This window comes from Armigeres subalbatus, chromosome 2, assembly GCF_024139115.2.
Source record: "Armigeres subalbatus isolate Guangzhou_Male chromosome 2, GZ_Asu_2, whole genome shotgun sequence".
Taxonomy (NCBI): domain Eukaryota; kingdom Metazoa; phylum Arthropoda; class Insecta; order Diptera; family Culicidae; genus Armigeres; species Armigeres subalbatus.
In genome coordinates this window covers 18,285,104-18,307,029 of record NC_085140.1, presented here as the reverse complement: position 1 = coordinate 18,307,029, position 21,926 = coordinate 18,285,104, and the positions used below count along the sequence as shown (strand labels likewise).

The window sequence follows — 21,926 nt, the reverse complement described above, 5'->3', positions numbered from 1 at the left end:
TATACGTTAAATAATTAAACTTATTCGCAGCTATAATTAAAAATAAGCAAAAATATGATTATTTTGGCTCTCCATAATCTAGATCAATAAATATTCCTTGCAATCTATCATATATTATCGACACCTCAAATTGTTTAAATCAATTTAATTTTTATTTGGCATTCAACAGCGTTATCAAAACGCATCTCAATCCAAAGCCGATTATAGAGAGGAGATAATGATAATCCATTTTATGCCAACTACATAAATGTCATGAGGTAGATATAATGGAGGGGTAGGTTGAACAAAGATCACGAATAAGTTGATGGAATATTAAATAGGTACTACAAAATATATCAACTAACTTTGTTCATTAAAAGAATTCCTCAGTTAAATTTTATCAGAAAAACAAACTTTCTACCTACTGATATAGCATCATATTACCAGCAGTACATAAAATCAATAATTCAGAATTCTAGTCCAATTCAGAAGTCTCATAAATGTTGAATATAAATAAAGTGCATGATCATTGTGTTTGCAGAGTTGATGAAAGAAAAAGGGAGATAATTACCACGGATCGCAAGACAATATAATTTACCCTTAATAATGTCAATCAACTCAAAACTATAATCGCATTAATCTTAGCTGAATGAAAAATACATTTACAACGATAAAAACGCATAGTATCAGGAAAAATTCGAACCGCACAAGTGATCATCTTCAACAACCATTCATCGTAACTGTGACTGTAAGCAAACCCATATTAATCGCGATAAGATAAAAGGGAAGCGCAAAAACACGGGAGAAAACCCAACACACGTACATATATCACATCAGCAATAGGTACACGGATAGCCATAATTGTCCACTTACCTCATCCATCGCAAAATCGTAGCATTCGGCGATCTTCTGGTACAGCTCCTTGACGCTGGCAAACCCGGTGATGAACCCCGTTGGACTGCCGTGGGCCAGCTGGCAGTTGAACACGAGCTGCGGCTTGGTCACGTTGCTCTCGTGGCTGCCGTTCAGGTCATCGATGTGCGGCGCCGTAGGCATCGTCGTGCTGCCTGCCAGATTCTTGCCGTTGCCGCTGTAGCTGTTGTTGTTCTCGTACAAATGATGCTGGTGAGGATCTTTCGTCATGGGAGGGGATGGGTTAGAGATTTTTGCACTCTTTTTGTTGAACAAAGGCATTTGGGTTTGGATGCGTCGCACACGCGCCTGTTCAGACAATCAAAACCGAAGAAATCAGGATCGACGATTCCAAGAAAGAGGAATCTAATTAAAGTGCGGTGTATACTCCGATGGGATCGGGTCTGGTTGGTCTATTTTCTATGTGCACCCCACTCACACTGAATCACACACTACAGATTGAAATTCTATGTTTGGTTCGGTTTGGTACGGGCTTCTTCCTTTGACGTGTTTTCTCCACAATTTGAAGAGAACGGTAAAAATTAATGCACTCGCAGTTGATCCGTGAAATTTCATTAGCCCGAGACAGATACCGAACAACTCATCGTTTTCTTGGTCAAGCACACTCTACTTCGCAAACCAAGGGCCGTCTATTTGGCCTGATAATAGCGAAGTTGTATTTTTATCTTTCACCAACACTCGACACACGAGACTGATAACAGAACCTTGTATAAACACACCATCAACTCCTAGGAAATGTTGCATCGAATAGTGTCACTACAATTCTATATACACTTGAATTTGATAAGAGATAAAAGATAAACGATGAACAATAAGGAAATGAAACATCAAAAACTAGAATTTTCCTTAAAAGAAACACGACATTTCCTATACAAACATCTATTTGTGCATTGTAATTCCCATCACCTAAGTCACAGCACTCTTAGATATTGATACAAACAGAAAAGAAAGTTGAATCAAACTTCAGCACTAACATTTAGGTCATTACTCAATAACTAGAGCACCTAAACCAATCAAACAAATAAACTGATTTCCAATACACAAAACATCAGCAGATATTCCGAGGGAGATAAAATCAATTACAATTTCAATTCCCCGAACAACGGGAACACAGTGCGCGATATTGGCCGCCCCACTCAGGCCCTGTTCCTCCTGGGTTGCTCGAAACACGGTGAAGCTCGCGAGAGGACCGAGAAAGAGTTCAACGAATTCCGCACCGACTGAACACAGCACAAGCACAAGTTGGTCACTGGCTGGCTGTTGAACCACCGATTTGCCCCGCGCACATAAGATCTTGGACTTGAACTCCAAGAAAATAGTAATACAAAAAGCGCACTTCGCGATCGGAAATGAGAACGCACCACGACGAGAGCGATCTCTCGAGAGCTCTATCCCCCCGGCCAGGCCACGACTACGACGCGAATGACGACGAGCGCCAGGCAGAGTGCCCCTCAAGCGCGGCGCACAAAGTAGCGAAACGAGTGAGAAAGTTTCCCGGAGAAAACAACGCGTCAACTTGAATGTGCCTCTGATGTGGTTCGGAAAGCCACTTGTAAGCTGCTTGGCGCTTGGGACCGTTATGTTTTCGGGCAACGAAAAGCTGGAAAATCAACGCAACGTTTTGTCGCTCTCAGAGGTCTCACGCGATTGTTTTTTCTCTTTTATTCTTCTTTTCGTTTACTCTTATTTGCTCTTTCCCAGCAGGTTCACCACCCATTGGCCGAGGTATTGTTCAGTTACCGTAGGTGCTTTCCACCCATGCGTCGTTGTTCTCACTTTCTACGCGGTTCGCGACTGACTGACACAGCACACAGGCCTGAGCCTGAGGTGACTAGCTTTGCTTTGTAGGAGCATAAATTTGATTGACTGGAGAGAAATAACAAAAACCGACTCCATGGTTCTCCGTTGCATTGCACTGTCTGTTTCCAGTTGAATCAGATATGCATGGCTGGGAGAGGGCAAACAAACTGGCTGACTAAGGTATGCCAGTTGGGACCCTCGATTGAGTTTATCGTTCAGCGTCGATCGTTGCACGTGCAAGTTCATCAAAACCTCGAACAATAAACCATGTAGCGAATGTACACAAATCTGAAAAGCTATAAGTAAATTAAAATATGCTGAGTGATTAAAATATTGACTTTTTCGCTTCCCAATATCTAACTACCTTTGTCATTTTTGGCGGCCTTTCAAATTTTGAGCTGATTTGATTAAAAAATTGACTGTGCACACGCTATTGGAAGTTTTTATAAAAAAAAAAACAGAATAATCCACCTAGCGATGATGGTGCCTATTTCGTGTATTGTAAAATGTAGCAAGAAAAGCACATACAAGAGGTCTAAATTGCACTTTAGGGAGATAGATTCAGTTATTTCCATCAATTCACATTTATTTGCGTTCATTTGAATGCATTGCAGCAGTTTGTAAAAAAAAATGTTTTTTTTTATTTTGGAATTTTTTTCCCTTGGAGACAAAAACAATGTTGTGAAAACTCATATGTGAATATGTACGTTATGTGTAGCCGCTAGGTTGCGAAGGCCGACGGAGGTCCTTCGTAGAGCTTAGTTGGTTAAAGCACCAGTCTAGCGTACTGTAGGGTCATGGGTTCGAGTCCCATCGAAGGGAAAGTGGTTACCTCCAATACATTTTCCAAATCAATATCTTCCACATAACGTACATATTCACATATGAGTTTTCACAACATTGTAAATTAATGTCCAAGTCGGGTAGTTTAATCCCCGGAAATAGGCAATTAACTTTGATTAAACTAAAAAAAAAAAACAATGTTTTTTAATAACTCTGGAACGCACTGTGCGATCGGTCTAATTTTCAATAGGGTCTAACAAGGCCACAATATGCGTCGAATGCAACTTATTGCGAGAAAATCTGATAATGCCAAGTACAAAAGAGTTTGTTTCACATTTTTTGTACACATACACACACATACAGACATTATCTCAGTTCGTCGAGCTGAGTCGATTTGTATATAACACTATGGGTCTCCGAGCCTTCTATCAGAAGGAAGAAAAATTTCTTTCAAACCATTATACAAAGTGACAACCTACAGGCGAAACACCATCACTATAAATTTCGTAAAAATAATTATCAAAAATTCAAATAGTATGAATGTTAAACATAGGCCGAAGCTGCTTCTGAAATTACAAGAAACAATAAAGCATTCACGATATAATGCCATCGGAAAGCAGAACAATAATTTACAAAAGGTTAATAAAGATTTAAAAATATCAACAAAATTATGATTTTTGAATGTTTTTTATTTATTTTCGGAAAATTCAAATTAAAAATGCAAATGTAAATACACTCAACCCTCTTTTTACGGCAGTTTTTTATACGTCACTTCGTTTTACGGCCTCCTTTTTACGGCACATGACGTAAAAAGAATTTGAAACATTATTGACATCCAAAAGTAAGCCTATAAGAAGGCCCTCTTTTCAATCCAAAGAACAAAGTAGATGCTTTGTATATTATCATTTGCCTTCAACAATTGTTCCATTCCAGGTCATCCAAGAATTTCCTGGAGTCTACACGCGTAACCAAAGACCTAAGGTCTACAAGCGTAATGAAAGAGCTGTTATCCCTTTTTTCAAATGGTTCATGCCCTATTTGATGATTTAAACCAAATTCCGTTCTAGGTCATCCAAGAATTCCTTGGATTATTTGTTCTTGAGGTCTACCCGCGTAACCTAAGGGCTGTTATCTCTTTTCAAAAATGGTTCATGATCTATATGATCTACTAAACCAATCTCAATATTCATTAAACAGCCGTTCCTCTCCAGGTCATCCCAGAATTCCCTAGACTCCTCAGTCGTGGTTTCATCCCAAATATATCCTCCAAGTATTTGTCTTTCACTTGCGTCTCAAATGTAGGTATATGAGTTGTTCGAAGATCTCCAAATTGTCCTAGAGTTTGAATCAAATGGTTGGCCGCGGTAACAACGCAATTATGTCCTCCAAGTATATGTCTTTCACTTACGTCTCAAATCAAGGCATATGAAATATTGTAAGGTCTCCAAATTGTTCAGGAGTTTGAATCAAATGGTCTACCGAATCAACCAAGCCTTCCATGATGTCCCCAGCCGCGGTGTTAAACCAATTATGTCCTCCGAGTTTTTTTCTTTCATTTGCGTCTCAAATCTAGACATATGAGACGTAGTAAGATCTCCAAATCGTCCTGGAGTTTGAATCAAATGGTCTGCCGAATCAACCAAGGCCTCCATGATGTCCCCAGCCACGGTAACAACTCAATTATGTCCTCTTAGTATATGTCTTTCACTCGCGTCTCAAATTCGGGCATAGGAGATATTGTAAGGTCTCCAAATTGATCTGGATTTTGAATCAAATGGTCTACGCAATCAACAATGGCTTCCATGATGTCCCCAGCCGTGGTAACAACTCAATTGTGTCCTCTAAGTATTTGTCTTTCGCTTGCGTCTCAAATATAGGTATATGAGATGTTGAAAGACAGGGTATGACAGGGAAAGGTATATGAGACAATTTGGAGTGTCCTGGAGTTTAAATCAAAAGGTCTTCCGAATCAATCAAGGCTTCTATGATGTAAACGACCGCGGTATCAATAAAATTATGTTCTCCGAGAATCTGTCTTTCACTTGTGTATCTAATCTGGGCATATTATATGTTGTTAAATCTCCAAATCGTCCTGGAGTTTGAATCAAATGGTCTGTCGAATCAACCAAGTCTTTCATGATGTCCCCAGCCGCGGTATCAACCCAATTATGTCCTCCGAGTATTTTTCTCTCACTTGCATCTCAAATCCAGACATATACGATTTTGTAAGCTCTCCAAATTGTCTAGGAGTTTGAATCAAATTGTCTACCGAATCAACAATGGCTTCCATGATTTTCCCAGCCGCGGCATCAACCAAATTATTTCCTCCAAGTATTTTTTATTCACTTGCGTCTCAAAACCACACATATAAGATGTAGTAAGATCTCCAAATCGTCCTGGAGTTTGAATCGAATAGTCTGCCGAATCAATCAAAGTTTCCATGATGTCCCCAGCAGTGATAACAACTCAATTGTGTCCTCTAAGTATTTGTCTTTCGCTTGCGACTCAAATATAGGCATATGAGATGTTGTAAGACCTCCAAATTGTCTTGGAGTTTGAATCAAAAGGTCAATCGAATCAACCAAGGCTTCTATGACGTCAACGGCCACAGTTTCAATCCAATTATGTTCTCCGAGTATCTGTCTTTCACTTGCGTCTCTAATCTGAGCATATGATATGATTTTGTAAGATCTCCAAATTGTCTAGGAGTTTGAATCAAATGGTCTACCGAATCAACAATGGCTTCCATGATTTCCCCAGCTGCGGTATCAACCAAATTATTTCCTCCGAGTATTTTTTATTCACTTGCGTCTCAAAACCACACATATAAGATGTAGTAAGATCTCCAAATCGTCTTGGAGTTTGAATCAAATGGTCTGCCGAATCAATCAAGGCTTTCATGATGTCCCCAGCCGCGATATCAACCCAATTATGTCCTTCTAGTATTTTTCTCTCACCTGCGTCTTAAATCCAGACATCTGAGATTGTGTAAGATCTCCAAATTGTCTAGGAGTTTGAATCAAATGGTCTACCGAATCAATCAAGCCCTCGATGATGTCCTCAGCCGCGGTATCAATCCAATTATGTCTTCCGAGTATCTGTCTTTCAATTGCATCTCTAATCTGGGCATATTATATTTTGTAAGATCTTCAGATCGTCCTGGACTTTCACTTGCGTATCTAATCCGGGCATATGATATGTTGTTAAATCTCCAAATCGTCCTGGAGTTTGAATCAAATGGTATGCCGAATCAATCAAGGCTTTCATAATGTCTCCAGCCATGGTAACAACCAACCTATGTACTCCGAGTATTTGTCTTTCGCTGGCGCCTCAAATGGAGGCATATGAGATGTTCCAAGATCTCCAGATTGTCCTAGAGTTTGAATCAAATGCTCTACTGAATCAACAAAGGCTGCCTCCATGATGTCTCCAGCCGTGGTATCAGCTCATTTATGTTTTCAGAGTATTGGTCTTTCACTTGCGTTTCAAATTCAGGCATATGAGTTGTTTTAGGATCTCCAAATTGTCCTGGAGTTTGAATCAAATGGTCTACCGAATCAACCAAGGCTTCTATGATGTCAACGGCCGCGGTATCAACCCAATTATGTTCTCCGAGTATCTGTCTTTCACTTGCGTCTCTAATCTGGGCATATGATATGTTGTAAGATCTCCAAATTGTCCTGGAGTTTGAATCAAATGGTCTGCCGAATCAACCAAGGCCTTCATGATGTCCCCAGCCGCGGTAACAACCCGAGCAGCACAAGTCAGACAAAAATGGTTGTAGCAATTGGATTGTGACTTAATCCGGACACATATGATTTGGGCCATGCCCTTTTTGATCCATAGAACCAAAGTGAACACGGCTTCAACTATTGTTTCAGATCATCCATGAATATCATCCATCCCTGAAATATAAGCCTTACGGTCAACACGCGTAACCAAAAGGCTGTTATCTCTTTAAAAAAAACTTGCTTATACCCGTTTTGATTCATAGGACTAAATTGGATTTTAAATTGATTTGGTAGACCATTTGATTCAAACTCCAGGACAATTTGGAGATCTTACAACACCTCATATGTCTTGTTTTGAGACGCAAGTGAAAGACTATTACTCAGAAGACAAAATTGGGTTGACATCGTGGCTGGGGACATCGTGAAAGCCTTGTTTGAATCGGTAGACCATTTGATTCAAACTCCAGGACACTTTAGAGATCTTAAAACATCTCATTTGCCTGGATTTAAGACGTAAGTGAAAGACAAATAATCGAAGGACATAATTGGGTTGATACCGCGGCTGGAGGCACCATGGAAGCCTTGGTTGATTCATCAGACCATTTGATTCAAACTCCAGGACAATTTGGTGATCTTACAACACCTCATATACCTTGTTTTGAGACGCGAGTGAAAGACAAATACTCGAAGTACATAATTGAGTTGATACCACGGCTTGGGACATCATGAAGGCTTTGATCGATTCGATAGACCATTTGATTTAAACTCCAGGACAATTTGGAGATCTTACAACATTTCTTATGGCTGTTTTTGAGACGTAAGTGGCAGACTAATTCTCAGAAGTCAATATTAGGTTGACACCGTGGCTGGGGACATCGTGGAAGCCTTGGTGGATTCGATAGACCATTTGATCCAAACTACAGGACAATTTGGAATTCGTAAAACATCTCATATACCTGGACTTGAGACACAAGTGAAAGACAAATACTCGCAGGGCTTGATTGGAATAACACCGCGGCTGAGGACATCATGCAAGCCTCAGTAGATTCGGTAGACCATTTGATTCAAACTTCAGGACAATTTGAAGATCCTTCAACATCTCATATGTCTTGTTTTAAGACGCAAGTGAAAGACAAATCCTCGGAGGACATAATTGAGTTGAAACCACGGCTTAGGACATCATGAAGGCTTTGGTTGATTCGATAGACCATTTGATTTCAACTCCAGGACAATTTGGAGATCTTACAACATCTCATATGCGTGTATTTGAGACGTTAGTGGAAGACCAATACTCAAAAGACAAAATTGGGTTGACACCGCGGCTGGCGACATTGTGGAAGCCTTGGTTGATTCGGTAGACCATTTGATTCAAACTCCAGGACAATTTTGAATCCTTAAAACATCTCATATATCTGTACTTGAGACGTAAGTGTAAGACAAATACTCGAAGGGCATGATTGGGATGATACCGCGGCTGAGGGCATCATGCAAGCCTCAGTAGATTCGGTAGACCATTTGATACAAACTCCAGGGCAATTTGGAGATCTTGCAACTTTATACATGCAAGAATTGAAGACGCAAATGAAAGACAAATACTCGGAGGACATGATTGGGTTGACACCGAGGCTGGGAACACCATGGAAGCCTTGGTTGATTCGGTAGACCATTTGATCCAAACTCCAGGACAATTTGGAGATCTTACAACACCTCATATGACTTGTTTTGAGACGTAAGTTAAAGACAAATCCTCGGAGAATATAATTGAGTTGATTCCACGGCTTGGGACATCATGAAGGCTTTGGTTGATTCGGTAGACCATCTGATTCAAACTCCTGGACAATTTGGAGATCTTATGACATCTCATATGCCTGGATATTGAGAGGTCTTACAATACCTCATGTAAGACACAAGTGAATATATTTTAAAGTATCTAACGATCAATGAATTAAGTGAAATACGTCACATTCGGTTTACGTCCCCCCATAAATGTCGTAAAAAGAAGGTTGAGTGTATGAGAATGAACAAAACTTGTAATTTTAAAAGTATTACTAGTTGATTCTAATGTAAAATGCACCTTTTGTTTTGAGAGGAAAATGTTATTTTGAAAAAGTTCTTCTTGTCAAAATTCTTGCCATGATGACATTTTTTGCATTGGTAGATTTAACAATTCAATACTTTCTACTGAAAACCACTAACTAATTTTCTTAATTTTACCAATGTTTTATTAATTTTACCAACGATTTTTTTTGTGTGTACCTCCTCGTGGTGCTGGCCGGGATACGAGCAACCTTAGAGAAGATCGGGTAACCAACCCCGGTGGGAACTATGGTCGTATGCTGACAGGAAAGCGAGTGCCAGCGAGGGACTCTAAGTGAAACTGTGCACCATGGTCTACCGGGAATAAGGAGGAATGGTTCTCCGGAAATTTAGGGGGTTTGGTGTCAGGCCCTGCAAGCCAGCCTTTAAAAAAACATACGCAACGAACAATCAACAAGGGAATACGGACCGGAACCATCGGCAAAGGCCACTGCGACGAAAATGAACTAGCGATTGGAAACTCGGTTCGTGGAACTGCAAATCTCTCAACTTCATCGGGATCACACGCATACTCGCCGATGTACTCAAAGACCGTGGATTCGGCATCGTGGCGTTGCAGGAGGTTTGTTGGAAGGTGCGTTGGATCAATGGTGCGAACGTTTAGAGGTAATCATACTACCTACCAGAGCTGCGGCAACACACACGAGCTGGGAACAGCTTTCATAGTGATGGGCGATATGCAAAGGCGCGTGATCGGGTAATGGCCGATCAAAGAGAGAATGTGCAGGTTGAGGATCAAAGGCCGGTTCTTCAACTTCAGCATAATCAACGTCCATAGCCCACACTCCGGAAGCACTAATGATGATAAGGACGCATTCTACGCGCAGCTGGAACGTGAATACGACAGCTGCCCAATCCACGATGTCAAAATCATCATAGGAGATTTGAACGCTCAGGTTGGCAAGATGAGGAGTTTAGACCGACTATTGCAAAGTTCAGCGGTCACCGGCTGACGAACGAAAACGACCTACGACTAATTGATTTCGCCGCCTCCAAGAATATGGCCATTCGCAGCACCTACTTCCAACACAGCCTTCCGTATCGGTACACCTAGAGATCACCACTGCAGACAGAATCACAAATCGACCACGTTCTGATTGATGGACGGCACTTCTCCGACATTATCGACGTCAGGACATATCGTGGCGCTAACATCGACTCTGACCACTATCTGGCTGAGAATACAGGCACTGAAAGTCAAGGCAGCGGAGGCGATGACTACGTCAGTTCTGCGGACGATGGAAGCCAACCAGCCCCCACCTTGAGGGAAGTTAAGGATGCCATCCAACAGCTAAAGACCAATAAAGCAGCTGGTAAGGATGGTATCGGAGCTGAGCTCATCAAGATGGGCCGGAAAAGCTAGCCACTTGCCTGCACAAACTGATAGTCAGAATCTGGGAAACTGAACAGCTACCGGAGCAACAGCTAACAGCAACAAAAGTTGGATTGGTGGTGAATGCGTCAAAGACAAAGTACATACTTGTGGGCGGAACTGAGCGCGATAGGGCCCGCCTGGGAAGCACTGTTACGATAGACGGGGATACCTTCGAGGTGGTCGAGGAATTCGTCTACCTCGGATCCTTGCTAACGGATGATAACATGGTTAGTCGTGAAATACAAAGGCGCATCATCTGTGGAAGTCGGGCCTACTACGGGATCCAGAAGAAACTGCGGTAAAAAAAATCCGCCACCGCACCAAATGTGTCATGTACAAGACGCTAATAAGACCGGTTGTCCTCTACGGGCATGAAACATGGACAATGCTCGAGGAGGACTTGCAAGCACTCGGAGTATTCGAACGACGGGTGCTTAGGACCATCCTTGGCGGTGTGCAAGAAGACGGTGTGTGGCGGCGAAGAATGAACGAGCTCGTCCAGCTCTACGGCGAACCCATTATCCAGAAGGTAGCTAAAGTCTTAAAGCGTAAAAGGTATTTTCGATGGGCAGGGCATGTTGCAAGAATGCCGGACAGCGACCCTGCAAAAATGGTGTTCGCTTCCGATCCGGCAGGTACGAGACGGCGTGGAGCGCAGCAAGCGAGATGGGCAGACCAGGTGCAAAACGATTTGGCGAGCGGGGGGCGTATTCGAAGATGGAGAGATGCGGCCTCAAGCCGTATATTGTGGCGTCAAATTGTCGATTCAGTGTTATCTGTTTAGATGTAGATTGAATAAATGGAATGAATAAATGAAGGCATTCCTTTTAATTCGCAAACGAGTTTGCTCGCACGGGAGGGCTCGATGATTGAGATTTGTGAATGATTTTACCAATACTGCTTACCCGTAAGAATTTGGTTTATTCCGCTAAGTTTTACAAACTACCAGGCGTTGACCGTTCATCTCCTGCGCACCACAACACTGCGTTTTACCCCTAAGCCAACAAACACACGCGACTCTATTCTACGGTTCTGTCGCCATTGATATGGAAGCGTAAATGGAGAATTGCCAGCAGCGACCCAACGATAGAATCGCGGCGACTAGTTGAAAGTCAAAAAACGTATCTATTCCGAGAACGATATTATGTGATATTTAGCAAGTTAAGTATTTCCTAGCAACTAGGGGAACTGTTCCGTTTTCAATCTCACTGAACATATATTCATCTCATCGCGAAACAAAGAAATACGGCACCAATTTCGTCGCTTCTTTTTGCTAACGATGCTGTGTCATTAGGCCGAAGGCCGTTAGGCCGAAGGTCATTAGGCCGAAGGCCATTAGGCCGAATTGACATTAGGCCGAATGGTCATTAGGCCGAACGGTCATTAGGCCGAATGGCCATTAGGCCGAATGAGAATTGAGTAGTGCGAAGTGAGGAAAAAGTAGAACGGAAGAAGAAAAAAAGAAAAAGGAGGAGAAGGAAGAAGTAAGAAGGAAAAAGGAAGGAATGAAGAAGTAAGAAGGAACCTTCTTCCTTCTTCATTCCTTCCAGGAAGAAGAAAAATGAAAAAGGAAGAAGGAAGAAGGAAGAAAGAAGAAGGAAGAAGGAAAAAGAAAGAAGGAAGAAGGAAGAAGGAAGAAGGAAGAAGGAAAAAGGAAGAAGGAAGGAGGAAGGAAGCAGAAAGAAGAAAGAAAGAGAAAGAAGGTAGAAGGAAGATGGAAGAAGAAAGACGGAAGAAAGAAGAAGGAAAAAGGAAGAAGAAAGAAGAAAAAAGGAAGAAGGAAGTAGAAAATTGAAATAAGGAAGAAAAAAGAAGGAAAAAGGAATAAGGAAGTGGGAAGAAAAAAGACGGAAGAAAGATGAAGGAAGAAAAAACAAGTAAAAAGGAAGAAGAAAGAAAGAAAAGGAAGAAGGAAGAAGGAAGAGAAGGAAGAAAAGGATGAAGGAAGAAGGAAGAAGGAAGAAGGAAGAATAAAGAAGGAAAAATAAAGAAGGAAGAATAAAGAAGGAAGAACAAAGACGGAAGAAGGAAGTAGGAAGAAGGAAGAAAGAGGAAAGAAGAAGGTAGAAGGAACAGGGAAGAAGAAAGAAGGAAGAAAGAAGAAGGAAGAAGAAAAGGAATAAGGAAGAAGGAAAATGGAAGAAGGAAGAAGAAAAAAGGAAGAAAGAAGAAGAAAAAATGAAGAAAAAAGAATGAAGAAGGAAGAAAGAAGAGGGAAGAAGAAAGACGGAAGAAGGAATAAGGAAGAAGAAAGAAGGAAAAAGGAAGAAGAAAGAAGGCAGAAGGAAGAAGGAAAAAGGAAGAAAGAAGAAAGAAGAAGGAAAAAGGCAGGATGGAAAAGGAAGAAGTAAGGAAGAAGAAGGAAGAAGGAAAAAGGAAGAAGGGAAAAGAAGGAAGAAGAAAGATGGAAGAAGAGAGAAGGGAGAGGGAAGAAGAAAGAAGGAAGAAAGAAGAAGAAAGAAGGAAGACGGAAGACGGGAGAAAGAAGAAAAAAAGAAGAAGGAAGAAGAAAGAAGAAAAAAAGGAAGAAGGAAGAAGGGAAAAGGAAGAAGGTAGAAGGAAGAAGGAAGAAAGAAGAATAAAGAAGGAAGAAGGATGGGGGAAGGAGAAAGAAGGATGAAGGAAGGAGGAAGAAAGAAGAAGGAAGAAGACAGATATAAGAAGGAAGATGGAAGAAAGGAGAAAGAAGAAAGAACTTCTCATTTTTAACTTTTTGCTTCTTTTTGCTAATTCGGCCTAATGGCCATTCGGCCTAATGACCGTTCGGCCTAATGGCCATTCGGCCTAATGGCCATTCGGCCTAATGGCCATTCGGCCTAATGGCCTGACACCACATATAGCTATATATGTAAGGAAGAAGAAGGAAGAAAGAAAAAAGAAGAAGGGAAAAGGAAGAAGGAAGGAGGAAGAAGAAAAGAAGCAAGGAGAAAGATGTAAGAAGAGAGAAAAGAGAGGGAAGAAGAAAGAAGGAAGAAAGAAGAAGAAAGAAGGAAGACGGAAGACGGGAGAAAGAAGAAAAAAAGAAGAAGGAAGAAGAAAGAAGAAAAAAGGAAGAAGGAAGAAGAGAAAAGGAAGAAGGTAGAAGGAAGAAGGAAGAAAGAAGAATAAAGAAGGAAGAAGGATGGGGGAAGGAGAAAGAAGGATGAAGGAAGGAGGAAGAAAGAAGAAGGAAGAAGGAAGAAGACAGATATAAGAAGGAAGATGGAAGAAAGGAGAAAGAAGAAAGAGCTTCTCATTTTTAACTTTTTGCTTCTTTTTGCTAATTCGGCTTAATGGCCATTCGGCCTAATGACCGTTCGGCCTAATGACCATTCGGCCTAATGACCTTCGGCCAAATGGGCTTCGGCCTAACGGCATTCGGCCTAATGGCCTGACACCTTGCTAACATGCGTGCTCACTGCTGAAAAAAATCACAAAAATAATAAACAAATCAAATACCTTTTCATTGGTTTGTTTTTCGAAGGACCAATATCGGAACTATGAGATGAAGTCCAGGAGCAGTAACCCTATATTGAATTGAATTTTTGCCTTCCAGCATAAAATAATTTAAATTTTCAATCAATGAAAGTTATTTATGTGTATGTTGATTACTTGTACTCATTTTGTTGAAAAAATAATAATAATGCCATGAACTTGAATTAAACGTTAAAACGAATAGCGATAGAAGGTTTAGTCAAAAATAAAATTTCAAATGACCGCCGTTACATGATTATGTATCTTGTGTGCCAAGTACAATCAATACACTATGCCCATTGTCCAGGGTGTCGCTAAAGTTTCTAGCCCGAAAACATCCTTGACCGGACCGAGAATCAAACTAGCCATCTCCCCAGTTTAACTTTTTCTTATGCAAGAGAAAAGCACCGAAACCGCTAGGTGGATAAATCAGGTTGATTTTGTTATTTTGCACGTTTTTTTTGCATTGTGCATCGACAACATAACGTCAGCTTCTCATTTCTACAGCCAAGATGCTATTTTCACATTGTTTCTCTGCTGCTCTACAAACGAACAAAGGTGAAACAAGCACAACGTGTCTTTTTGCCTTCTTCACGATTCGCGACGCGACAGCCAGCAGCAGCGATGATGGAGGGTGGAAGTTGGCGTTGATGAATTTCCAACTGTAGCTTCGATTCACGGCGTCCATTTGAATAATAATTAAGGCAGCACGTCTCGTTGGAAATTTCTCCAACTTCAGCGTCGACATCGTGGAGGCAGCAACTACAAGTTCATTTCACAAAAAAAATAGCGAGCAACAAACAACACAGCACGAAAACGTGAGAGTAGGTCATTCGGAGCGCAGTCACATAATAGTCGACAATGGGTAATGGGTATTACAGCACATAAATGACAGCCGGTCGAGAGCCATCAGGTGTGCGTTTTTGGCAAACTGGGTGTGGATAGCCCATATGGCCCTGATAACGATTGAGTAGCTAAAAACTGTTATTAACCGGTAGCAATGCAATTATACTATGCCAGTAGCAAAATGCATTTTGCCCAGACTTAGTTCAGAAGCAGTTCAGAAGGGGTTCATGGTCGTTTCCGTTTTCGTTCTCGTTGGTAATTTATGCGAACTCACATACTGGTTGTGTTGCAAAGTTGTAGCGCGTATGACAGGAGACAACAGAATCACAAACGAAATTGAGTACTTATACTATGTTTGCACTATGGACGTTATTCTGATAAATGATAACATTACTTGGTCGATAGCTTAAATAATATAACAATTTCACTGATAATTCAATAAGGTTTACTCCATGTGTACTGTCTTGAAAGCTTTTAAGGTAAAGAGTTTTCGCTCATAAAGGTAACCAGTGGATATTTCAAAAATCGCCACAACTCTATTTGATCTTCTAGAACTTTTATATATTTTATATATGTTGTTAAATATGAATTTAAATAACATATACACGTGAATAATCAATCATTATCGTAGCCAAAGCTCAGCACAGGAAGCATATGAGACGATAGTCTTCGATATCCGCTAAATATATGCGTTCACACACAATACTGTGCGATGACCATTGTGTCGGATGCTAGATCGCGATTAAGCCGTTTCCTTTCTTGCATAAGGTGTGCACTAAGGACCGATTAGAAACAAAACATGTCAATAAAACAAATCTTCTATATAATAAAAATGAAATGGTCTGTGTTCGTATCCGCATAACTCGAAAATGGCTGGATGGATTTTATTCATTCCTTCAGCAGTTACATTCGTTATAGCTTTCGACGGGTTTATATGTATTTTCTTATGCTAAAACCACGGGTAAAGTTGACTAAACCATGAAAAACTAAAATAAGGAATCGTATGGGCATGCGTAGTTCACAACGCGCATTTTCGCCTACTATGCAGGACAACGTCTGCCGGGTCGACTAGTTTTTAATAATTATATATATGATAGCAATTCAACTCATATAATTTTATTATGAACGAGATTGGTCTAAGTCAAGCTATAGCTTGAATCGACAACTTTATAATGGAGATAGATTTAAAATGGAAATTCTCGCACATCTAATGAATTCTCCCTGACAGTTTTTTTTTATCATAAGCATGTAGCATCTAGTTACAGACAACATTTAGACACTAATTCAAGACAAAATTTTTAAAACGACTTTTCTGATTTTGTAAACATAGATTGACGAATCTGATAGAAACCTTCACCTACCTATTGATGGTGTTAGTTTCCGTGGTAGTGCTATCAGAATCGACGTTCGAATCTTTGTTTACAAAAGCAGATAAGTCGAAAATTTTGTCTTGAATTGCAAAAAGTAGTAGTATTTTTATGCATGTGAAAAACTATAAAAATAGAACGAGGAAAAAGATAGTTGGTACTAGGCAAAACGATTAAGAGTGAAATCAGGAGTAATTCAGTTTCATTCCAAATTTTCGACCACTATTCTAGTTTGAATCTGGAGCCAAATAGAGCAAATTCGCTAGTTTCCCCAGCAGTGTTCTATTCATGTTTTTCAAATTTTCAATTAAATGAAATCATCATGTTGGCGCCAAGAAAGGCGTCGTAATTGCAAAGTGGATTGATCCGTAGATAAAATGACGCATTCATACACCAAAACAATTGGAAAATATTTGATTCAATCGTGGTTCAAATCTGCAGAAAATAGAACGGAGCGTTATACCAGTTTTATTTTTTGACGTTTGACTGGTATAAAAAATGAATCTAGAACAGCTGTTGGGGAAATTAATGTTTCAGATTCATATTCAAACTGACAGCCCCGAACGATTTGAATCACTGCTGATTTTACCCTTATGTTCCAAAGTTAAACTAATCTAAAGTTAAGATGTTATAATAAACTATAAATTATAATTATAAATATATAACTATGTAAAAAATCAGATTTCAGATTTAAGGTACATTGTATTCACGTATCACAAAAAACATGAATAGCAGATAGAGCGATTCCATGAAAAAAGAATAGAGTCGAAAAATATGCTCTTCGATTTTCTCAAAATGCATATTTTTTGTTTTGCTCTTAAAGTGGTCATTTTCAGAATAGGGTGGTCCAAAAATACGGTGTTTTCAAAAAAAAATCAAACCTTCATTCGAGCCTTCATTACTTTTAAACCAATGGATCTATTCGCACGAATGAAAAGATTTTCAGTCATAGATTTCAGAAAAAAATATCGTTTAGGGAAAATAGTAAGCTTTAAAATAATTAATCAATCAATATAGGGCACTGCACGGACAAATCTTTTTCTCTTTCGTTCTTCATGAAATTTGACATTTGGTGGCCTCGTTGTTTTCTACTTTCTTTGCAGTGAGAAAGAAACAAAGCAGTCCATCCAGTGCCCTATACCTGATTTTTTTTTATTTTCAATCTTTTGGACCACAACGACTCTATTTTTTACTATTTGACGCGGCAGATGTTGTCCTGCATAGTAGGCAAAAAACCACGCTGAAAACTGCTCATGCAACGTTTCTAAACAAATCTTCTAGTTGCATAGCAATCATTTTCACATTGTTTATTTATTATTTCGAAATCGGGACGGAAAACGGAAAATCAGGAAAAAACATCATTCTTGTAACAAGCTTTTTATAATTAAAATATTTTTATATATGACAAAAATGTTCAAAGTTCATTTATTTTAGGTGGTTCTTATACTCCCAGACTGCTTGCAAAGATTTTTTTTTATTCTTTATTATAGTGATTTTTAAGTGGGTACAAAGTTCATCACTTGCTTGCAAAGATGTTTATGTACAATGTTTAAGTACAAGATAGTACACTCTTCAATACCCCGTACATGTCATTGGCGAAATAATTTTTATTGAATGCAGTGCCAACTGGTGGTGGAAAGTCGGACCATTACAGCAAAAATGATCAAGAAGACTCTGATTTTACGCGAACGATAACGAGCCTAAAACTTTATATAAAAAATTAGTTGTTAGAAATATGTCTACCTGCCCTTGTTCATATTTGTTTTAATCGTTTCTTAACCAAAGAAAAGCGATAAAAATGAAATTGGCTATAATTAATGTACCATAAATAAACAAAATACCTATGACGTATAACATTTCATTTTGTTTCGATTGTTTTGGAAGCAACGAAGAGCTTGTATGCGTTGATATAATGAAATCATCAATCGTCAACGCGTTGCTGTGATTAAATAGTTCGACCGCCATCCGTTGTAGCGCTTTAGTCGTGTTCGCCTGTTTTTAGCAAGAGTGGGCTATTTTGTTAATATAAAGTATTTGCTGCTTGATAACAAGCGGCTGAAATTCAACAAAATGAAGCTTCAATGACCGGGGATATTTGAATTCCTGTTTACAAAGCTGACATCGTTATTATCATGGATGTTATGCTGTTTGAATATTGAATAACTTCTATTAAATTTTCTGGTATGTTGATTTTTATCGCCGATGGAAATAGTTTTCATCACCGATAAAAATCAACAACGCCTCCGCTGCCCGGGGTGATATTGAGTATGAGTACCGGAGAGTAGCATTAAGGTTCCCCCAAACACACGCGATGCTACAATCGCGACGCGATTCTATCGCTTCTCGAATGCGATTTTGTCGCCGTTGATATGGAACATTACCGGCAGCGACCCGACGATAGAGTCGTGGAGACCAGCTGTCGCAGTCGCGGCGATGAAATCGCTTTGGTCTAGGGGAATCTTTAAGTATGTGCTTTCGGGTTCCCCCAAATATACGCGATGCGATTATATGTATAACTGGCTATATGTACCCGGCTTTGCGGGCAGCAGGGACTATGTCCAAGGGCTTGACGATCCCTCCCCAGGCCATCTGCGAGTTGTGGGGCTTGCCTAGGATGTGGTGGGGTTTGACAGTGGGCCCTGTTAAACCTCTATAAAAAGCTGCATGTATCCGCAAGTAGGCCCCACCAAAGCGACCGTGTGCCGCTCAAAGCGCACAAGCCCAAGTCCTGGTGTTAGGTGGGACGCTAAACAGCCCTGACACGACGGCCTGCCGCCGAGACAGGAGGTTTGCGCAGGCCCAATAAGCCGCCTAGAAAACCAATCATTACGAACAATATAAGAGATAATGCGACTCGATATAATCGGCAAAGACCCAGGCGACGAATACAGGATCACGATTGGAAGCTTGGAACATGGAATTGCAAGTCGCTAGGTTTCGCAGGTTGCGACAGGATGATCTACGATGAATTCCCCGCAACTTCGATGTCGTGGCGCTGCAGGAGATTTGCTGGACAGGACAGAAAGTGTGGAAAAGCGGGCATCAAGCGGCTACCTTCTACCAAAGCTGTGGCACCACCAACGAGCTGGGAACCGGCTTCATAGTGCTGGGTAAGATGCGCCAACGCGTGATTGGGTGGCAGCCAATCAACGCAAGGATGTGCAAGCTGAGGATTAAAGGCCGTTTCTTCAACTATAGCATCATCAACGTGCACTGCCCACACGAAGGGAGACCTGACGACGAGAAAGAAGCGTTCTACGCACAGCTGGAGCAGACATACGATGGATGCCCACTGCGGGACGTTAAAATCGTCATCGGTGACATGAACGCACAGGTAGGAAGGAGGAAATGTATAGACCGGTCATCGGACCGGATAGTCTGCACACCGTATCGAATGACAACGGCCAACGATGCATAAACTTCGCAGCCTCCCGCGGAATGGTAGTCCGAAGCACCTTCTTTCCCCGCAAAAATATCCACAAGGCCACATGGAAATCACCTAACCAAGAAACGGAAAACCAAATCGACCACGTTCTAATCGACGGTAAATTCTTCTCCGACATCACGAACGTCCGCACTTACCGCAGTGCGAATATTGAATCCGACCACTACCTCGTTGCAGTATGCCTGCGCTCAAAACTCTCGACGGTGTACAACACGCGTCGAAGTCGGACGCCGCGGCTTAATATCGGGCGGCTACGAGACGGTAGACTAGCCCAAGAATACGCGCAGCAGCTGGAAGTGGCACTCCCAACGGAAGAGCAGCTAGGCGCAGCGTCTCTTGAAGATGGCTGGAGAGATATTCGATCCGCCATTGGTAGCACCGCAACCGCTGCACTTGGCACGGTGCCCCCGGATCAGAGAAACGACTGGTATGACGGCGAATGTGAGCAGTTAGTGGAAGAGAAGAATGCAGCATGGGCGAGATTGCTGCAACACCGCACGAGGGCGAACGAGGCACGATATAAACAGGCGCGGAACAGACAAAACTCGATTTTCCGGAGGAAATAGCGCCAGAAGGAAGATCGAGACCGTGAAGAAACGGAGCAACTGTACCGCGCTAATAACACACGAAAGTTCTATGAGAAGTTACACCGTTCACGTAAGGGCCACGTGCCACAGCCTGATATGTGTAAGGACATAAACGGAACCTTCTTACGAACGAGCGTGAGGTGATCCAAAGGTGGCGGCAGCACTACGAAGAACACCTGAATGGCGATGTGGCAGACGAAGATGGCGGTACGGTGATGGACCTGGGAGAACGCGCGCAGGACATAATTTTACCAGCTCCGGATCTCCAGGAAATCCAGGAGGAGATTGGCCGGCTGAAGAAAAACAAAGCCCCTGGGGTTGACCAACTACCAGGAGAGCTATTCAAACACGGTGGTGAGGCACTGGCTAGAGCGCTGCACTGAGTCATTACCAAGATTTGGGAGGAGGAAGTTTTCCCACAGGAGTGGATGGAAGGTGTCGTGTCCCATCTACAAAAAGGGCGATAAGCTGGATTGTAGCAACTACCGCGCAATCACATTGCTGAACGCCGCCTACAAGGTACTCTCCCAAATTTTATGCCGTCGACTAGCACCAACTGCAAGGGAGTTCGTGGGGCAGTACCAGGCGGGTTTTATGGGCGAACGCTCCACAACGGACCAGGTGTTCGCCATTCGCCAAGTACTGCAGAAATGCCGCGAATACAACGTGCCCACACATCATCTATTCATCGACTTCAAAGCCGCATATGGTACAATCGACCGGGACCAGCTATGGCAGCTAATGCACGAACACGGTTTTCCGGATAAACTGATACGGTTGATCAAGGCGACGATGGATCGGGTGATGTGCGTAGTTCGAGTTTCAGGGGCATTCTTGAGTCCCTTCGAAACTCGCAGAGGGTTACGGCAAGGTGATGGTCTTTCGTGTTTGCTATTCAACATCGCTTTGGAAGGGGTAATACGAAGAGCAGGGATTAACACGAGTGGTACAATTTTCAATAAGTCCGTCCAGCTATTTGGTTTCGCCGACGACATAGATATTATGGCACGTAACTTTGAGAAGATGGAGGAAGCCTACATCAGACTGAAGAGGGAAGCCAAGCGGATCGGACTAGTCATCAACACGTCGAAGACGAAGTACATGATAGGGAGAGGTTCAAGAGAAGACAATGTGAGCCACCCACCGCGAGTTTGCATCGGTGGTGACGAAATCGAGGTGGTAGAAGAATTTGTGTACTTGGGCTCACTGGTGACTGCCGAAAATGACACCAGCAGAGAAATTCGGAGACGCATAGTGGCTGGAAATCGTACGTACTTTGACTCCGCAAGACGCTCCGATCGAATAGAGTTCGCCGCCGTACCAAACTGACAATCTACAAAACGCTCATTAGACCGGTAGTCCTCTACGGACACGAGACCTGGACGATGCTCGTGGAGGACCAACGCGCACTTGGAGTTTTCGAAAGGAAAGTGCTGCGTACCATCTATGGTGGGGTGCAGATGGCGGACGGTACGTGGAGGAGGCGAATGAACCACGAATTGCATCAGCTGTTGGGAGAACCATCCATCG

The 21,926-nt window shown here is 41.7% G+C and overlaps 1 protein-coding gene across 2 annotated transcripts in view; it reads right to left on the bottom strand.

Moving 5' to 3' along the window:
• Positions 1 to 2,613, bottom strand: part of LOC134214087 (PDZ domain-containing protein GIPC3-like) — an 88,684-nt gene extending 86,071 nt beyond the window's left edge. The window contains exons 1-2 of one of the 2 annotated variants that reach the window (XM_062693525.1): positions 1,996 to 2,613; positions 853 to 1,200 (exon numbers count right to left, since the gene is read on the bottom strand). In XM_062693525.1, the coding sequence (XP_062549509.1) occupies positions 853 to 1,173 (321 nt within the window). In that variant the 5' untranslated portion in view covers positions 1,174 to 1,200; positions 1,996 to 2,613. Of the gene's footprint in view, positions 1 to 852; positions 1,686 to 1,995 lie in introns of both variants that reach the window. The other variant, XM_062693524.1, reaches the window with a different exon arrangement.
• Between the last annotated feature and the right edge of the window lie 19,313 nt (positions 2,614 to 21,926).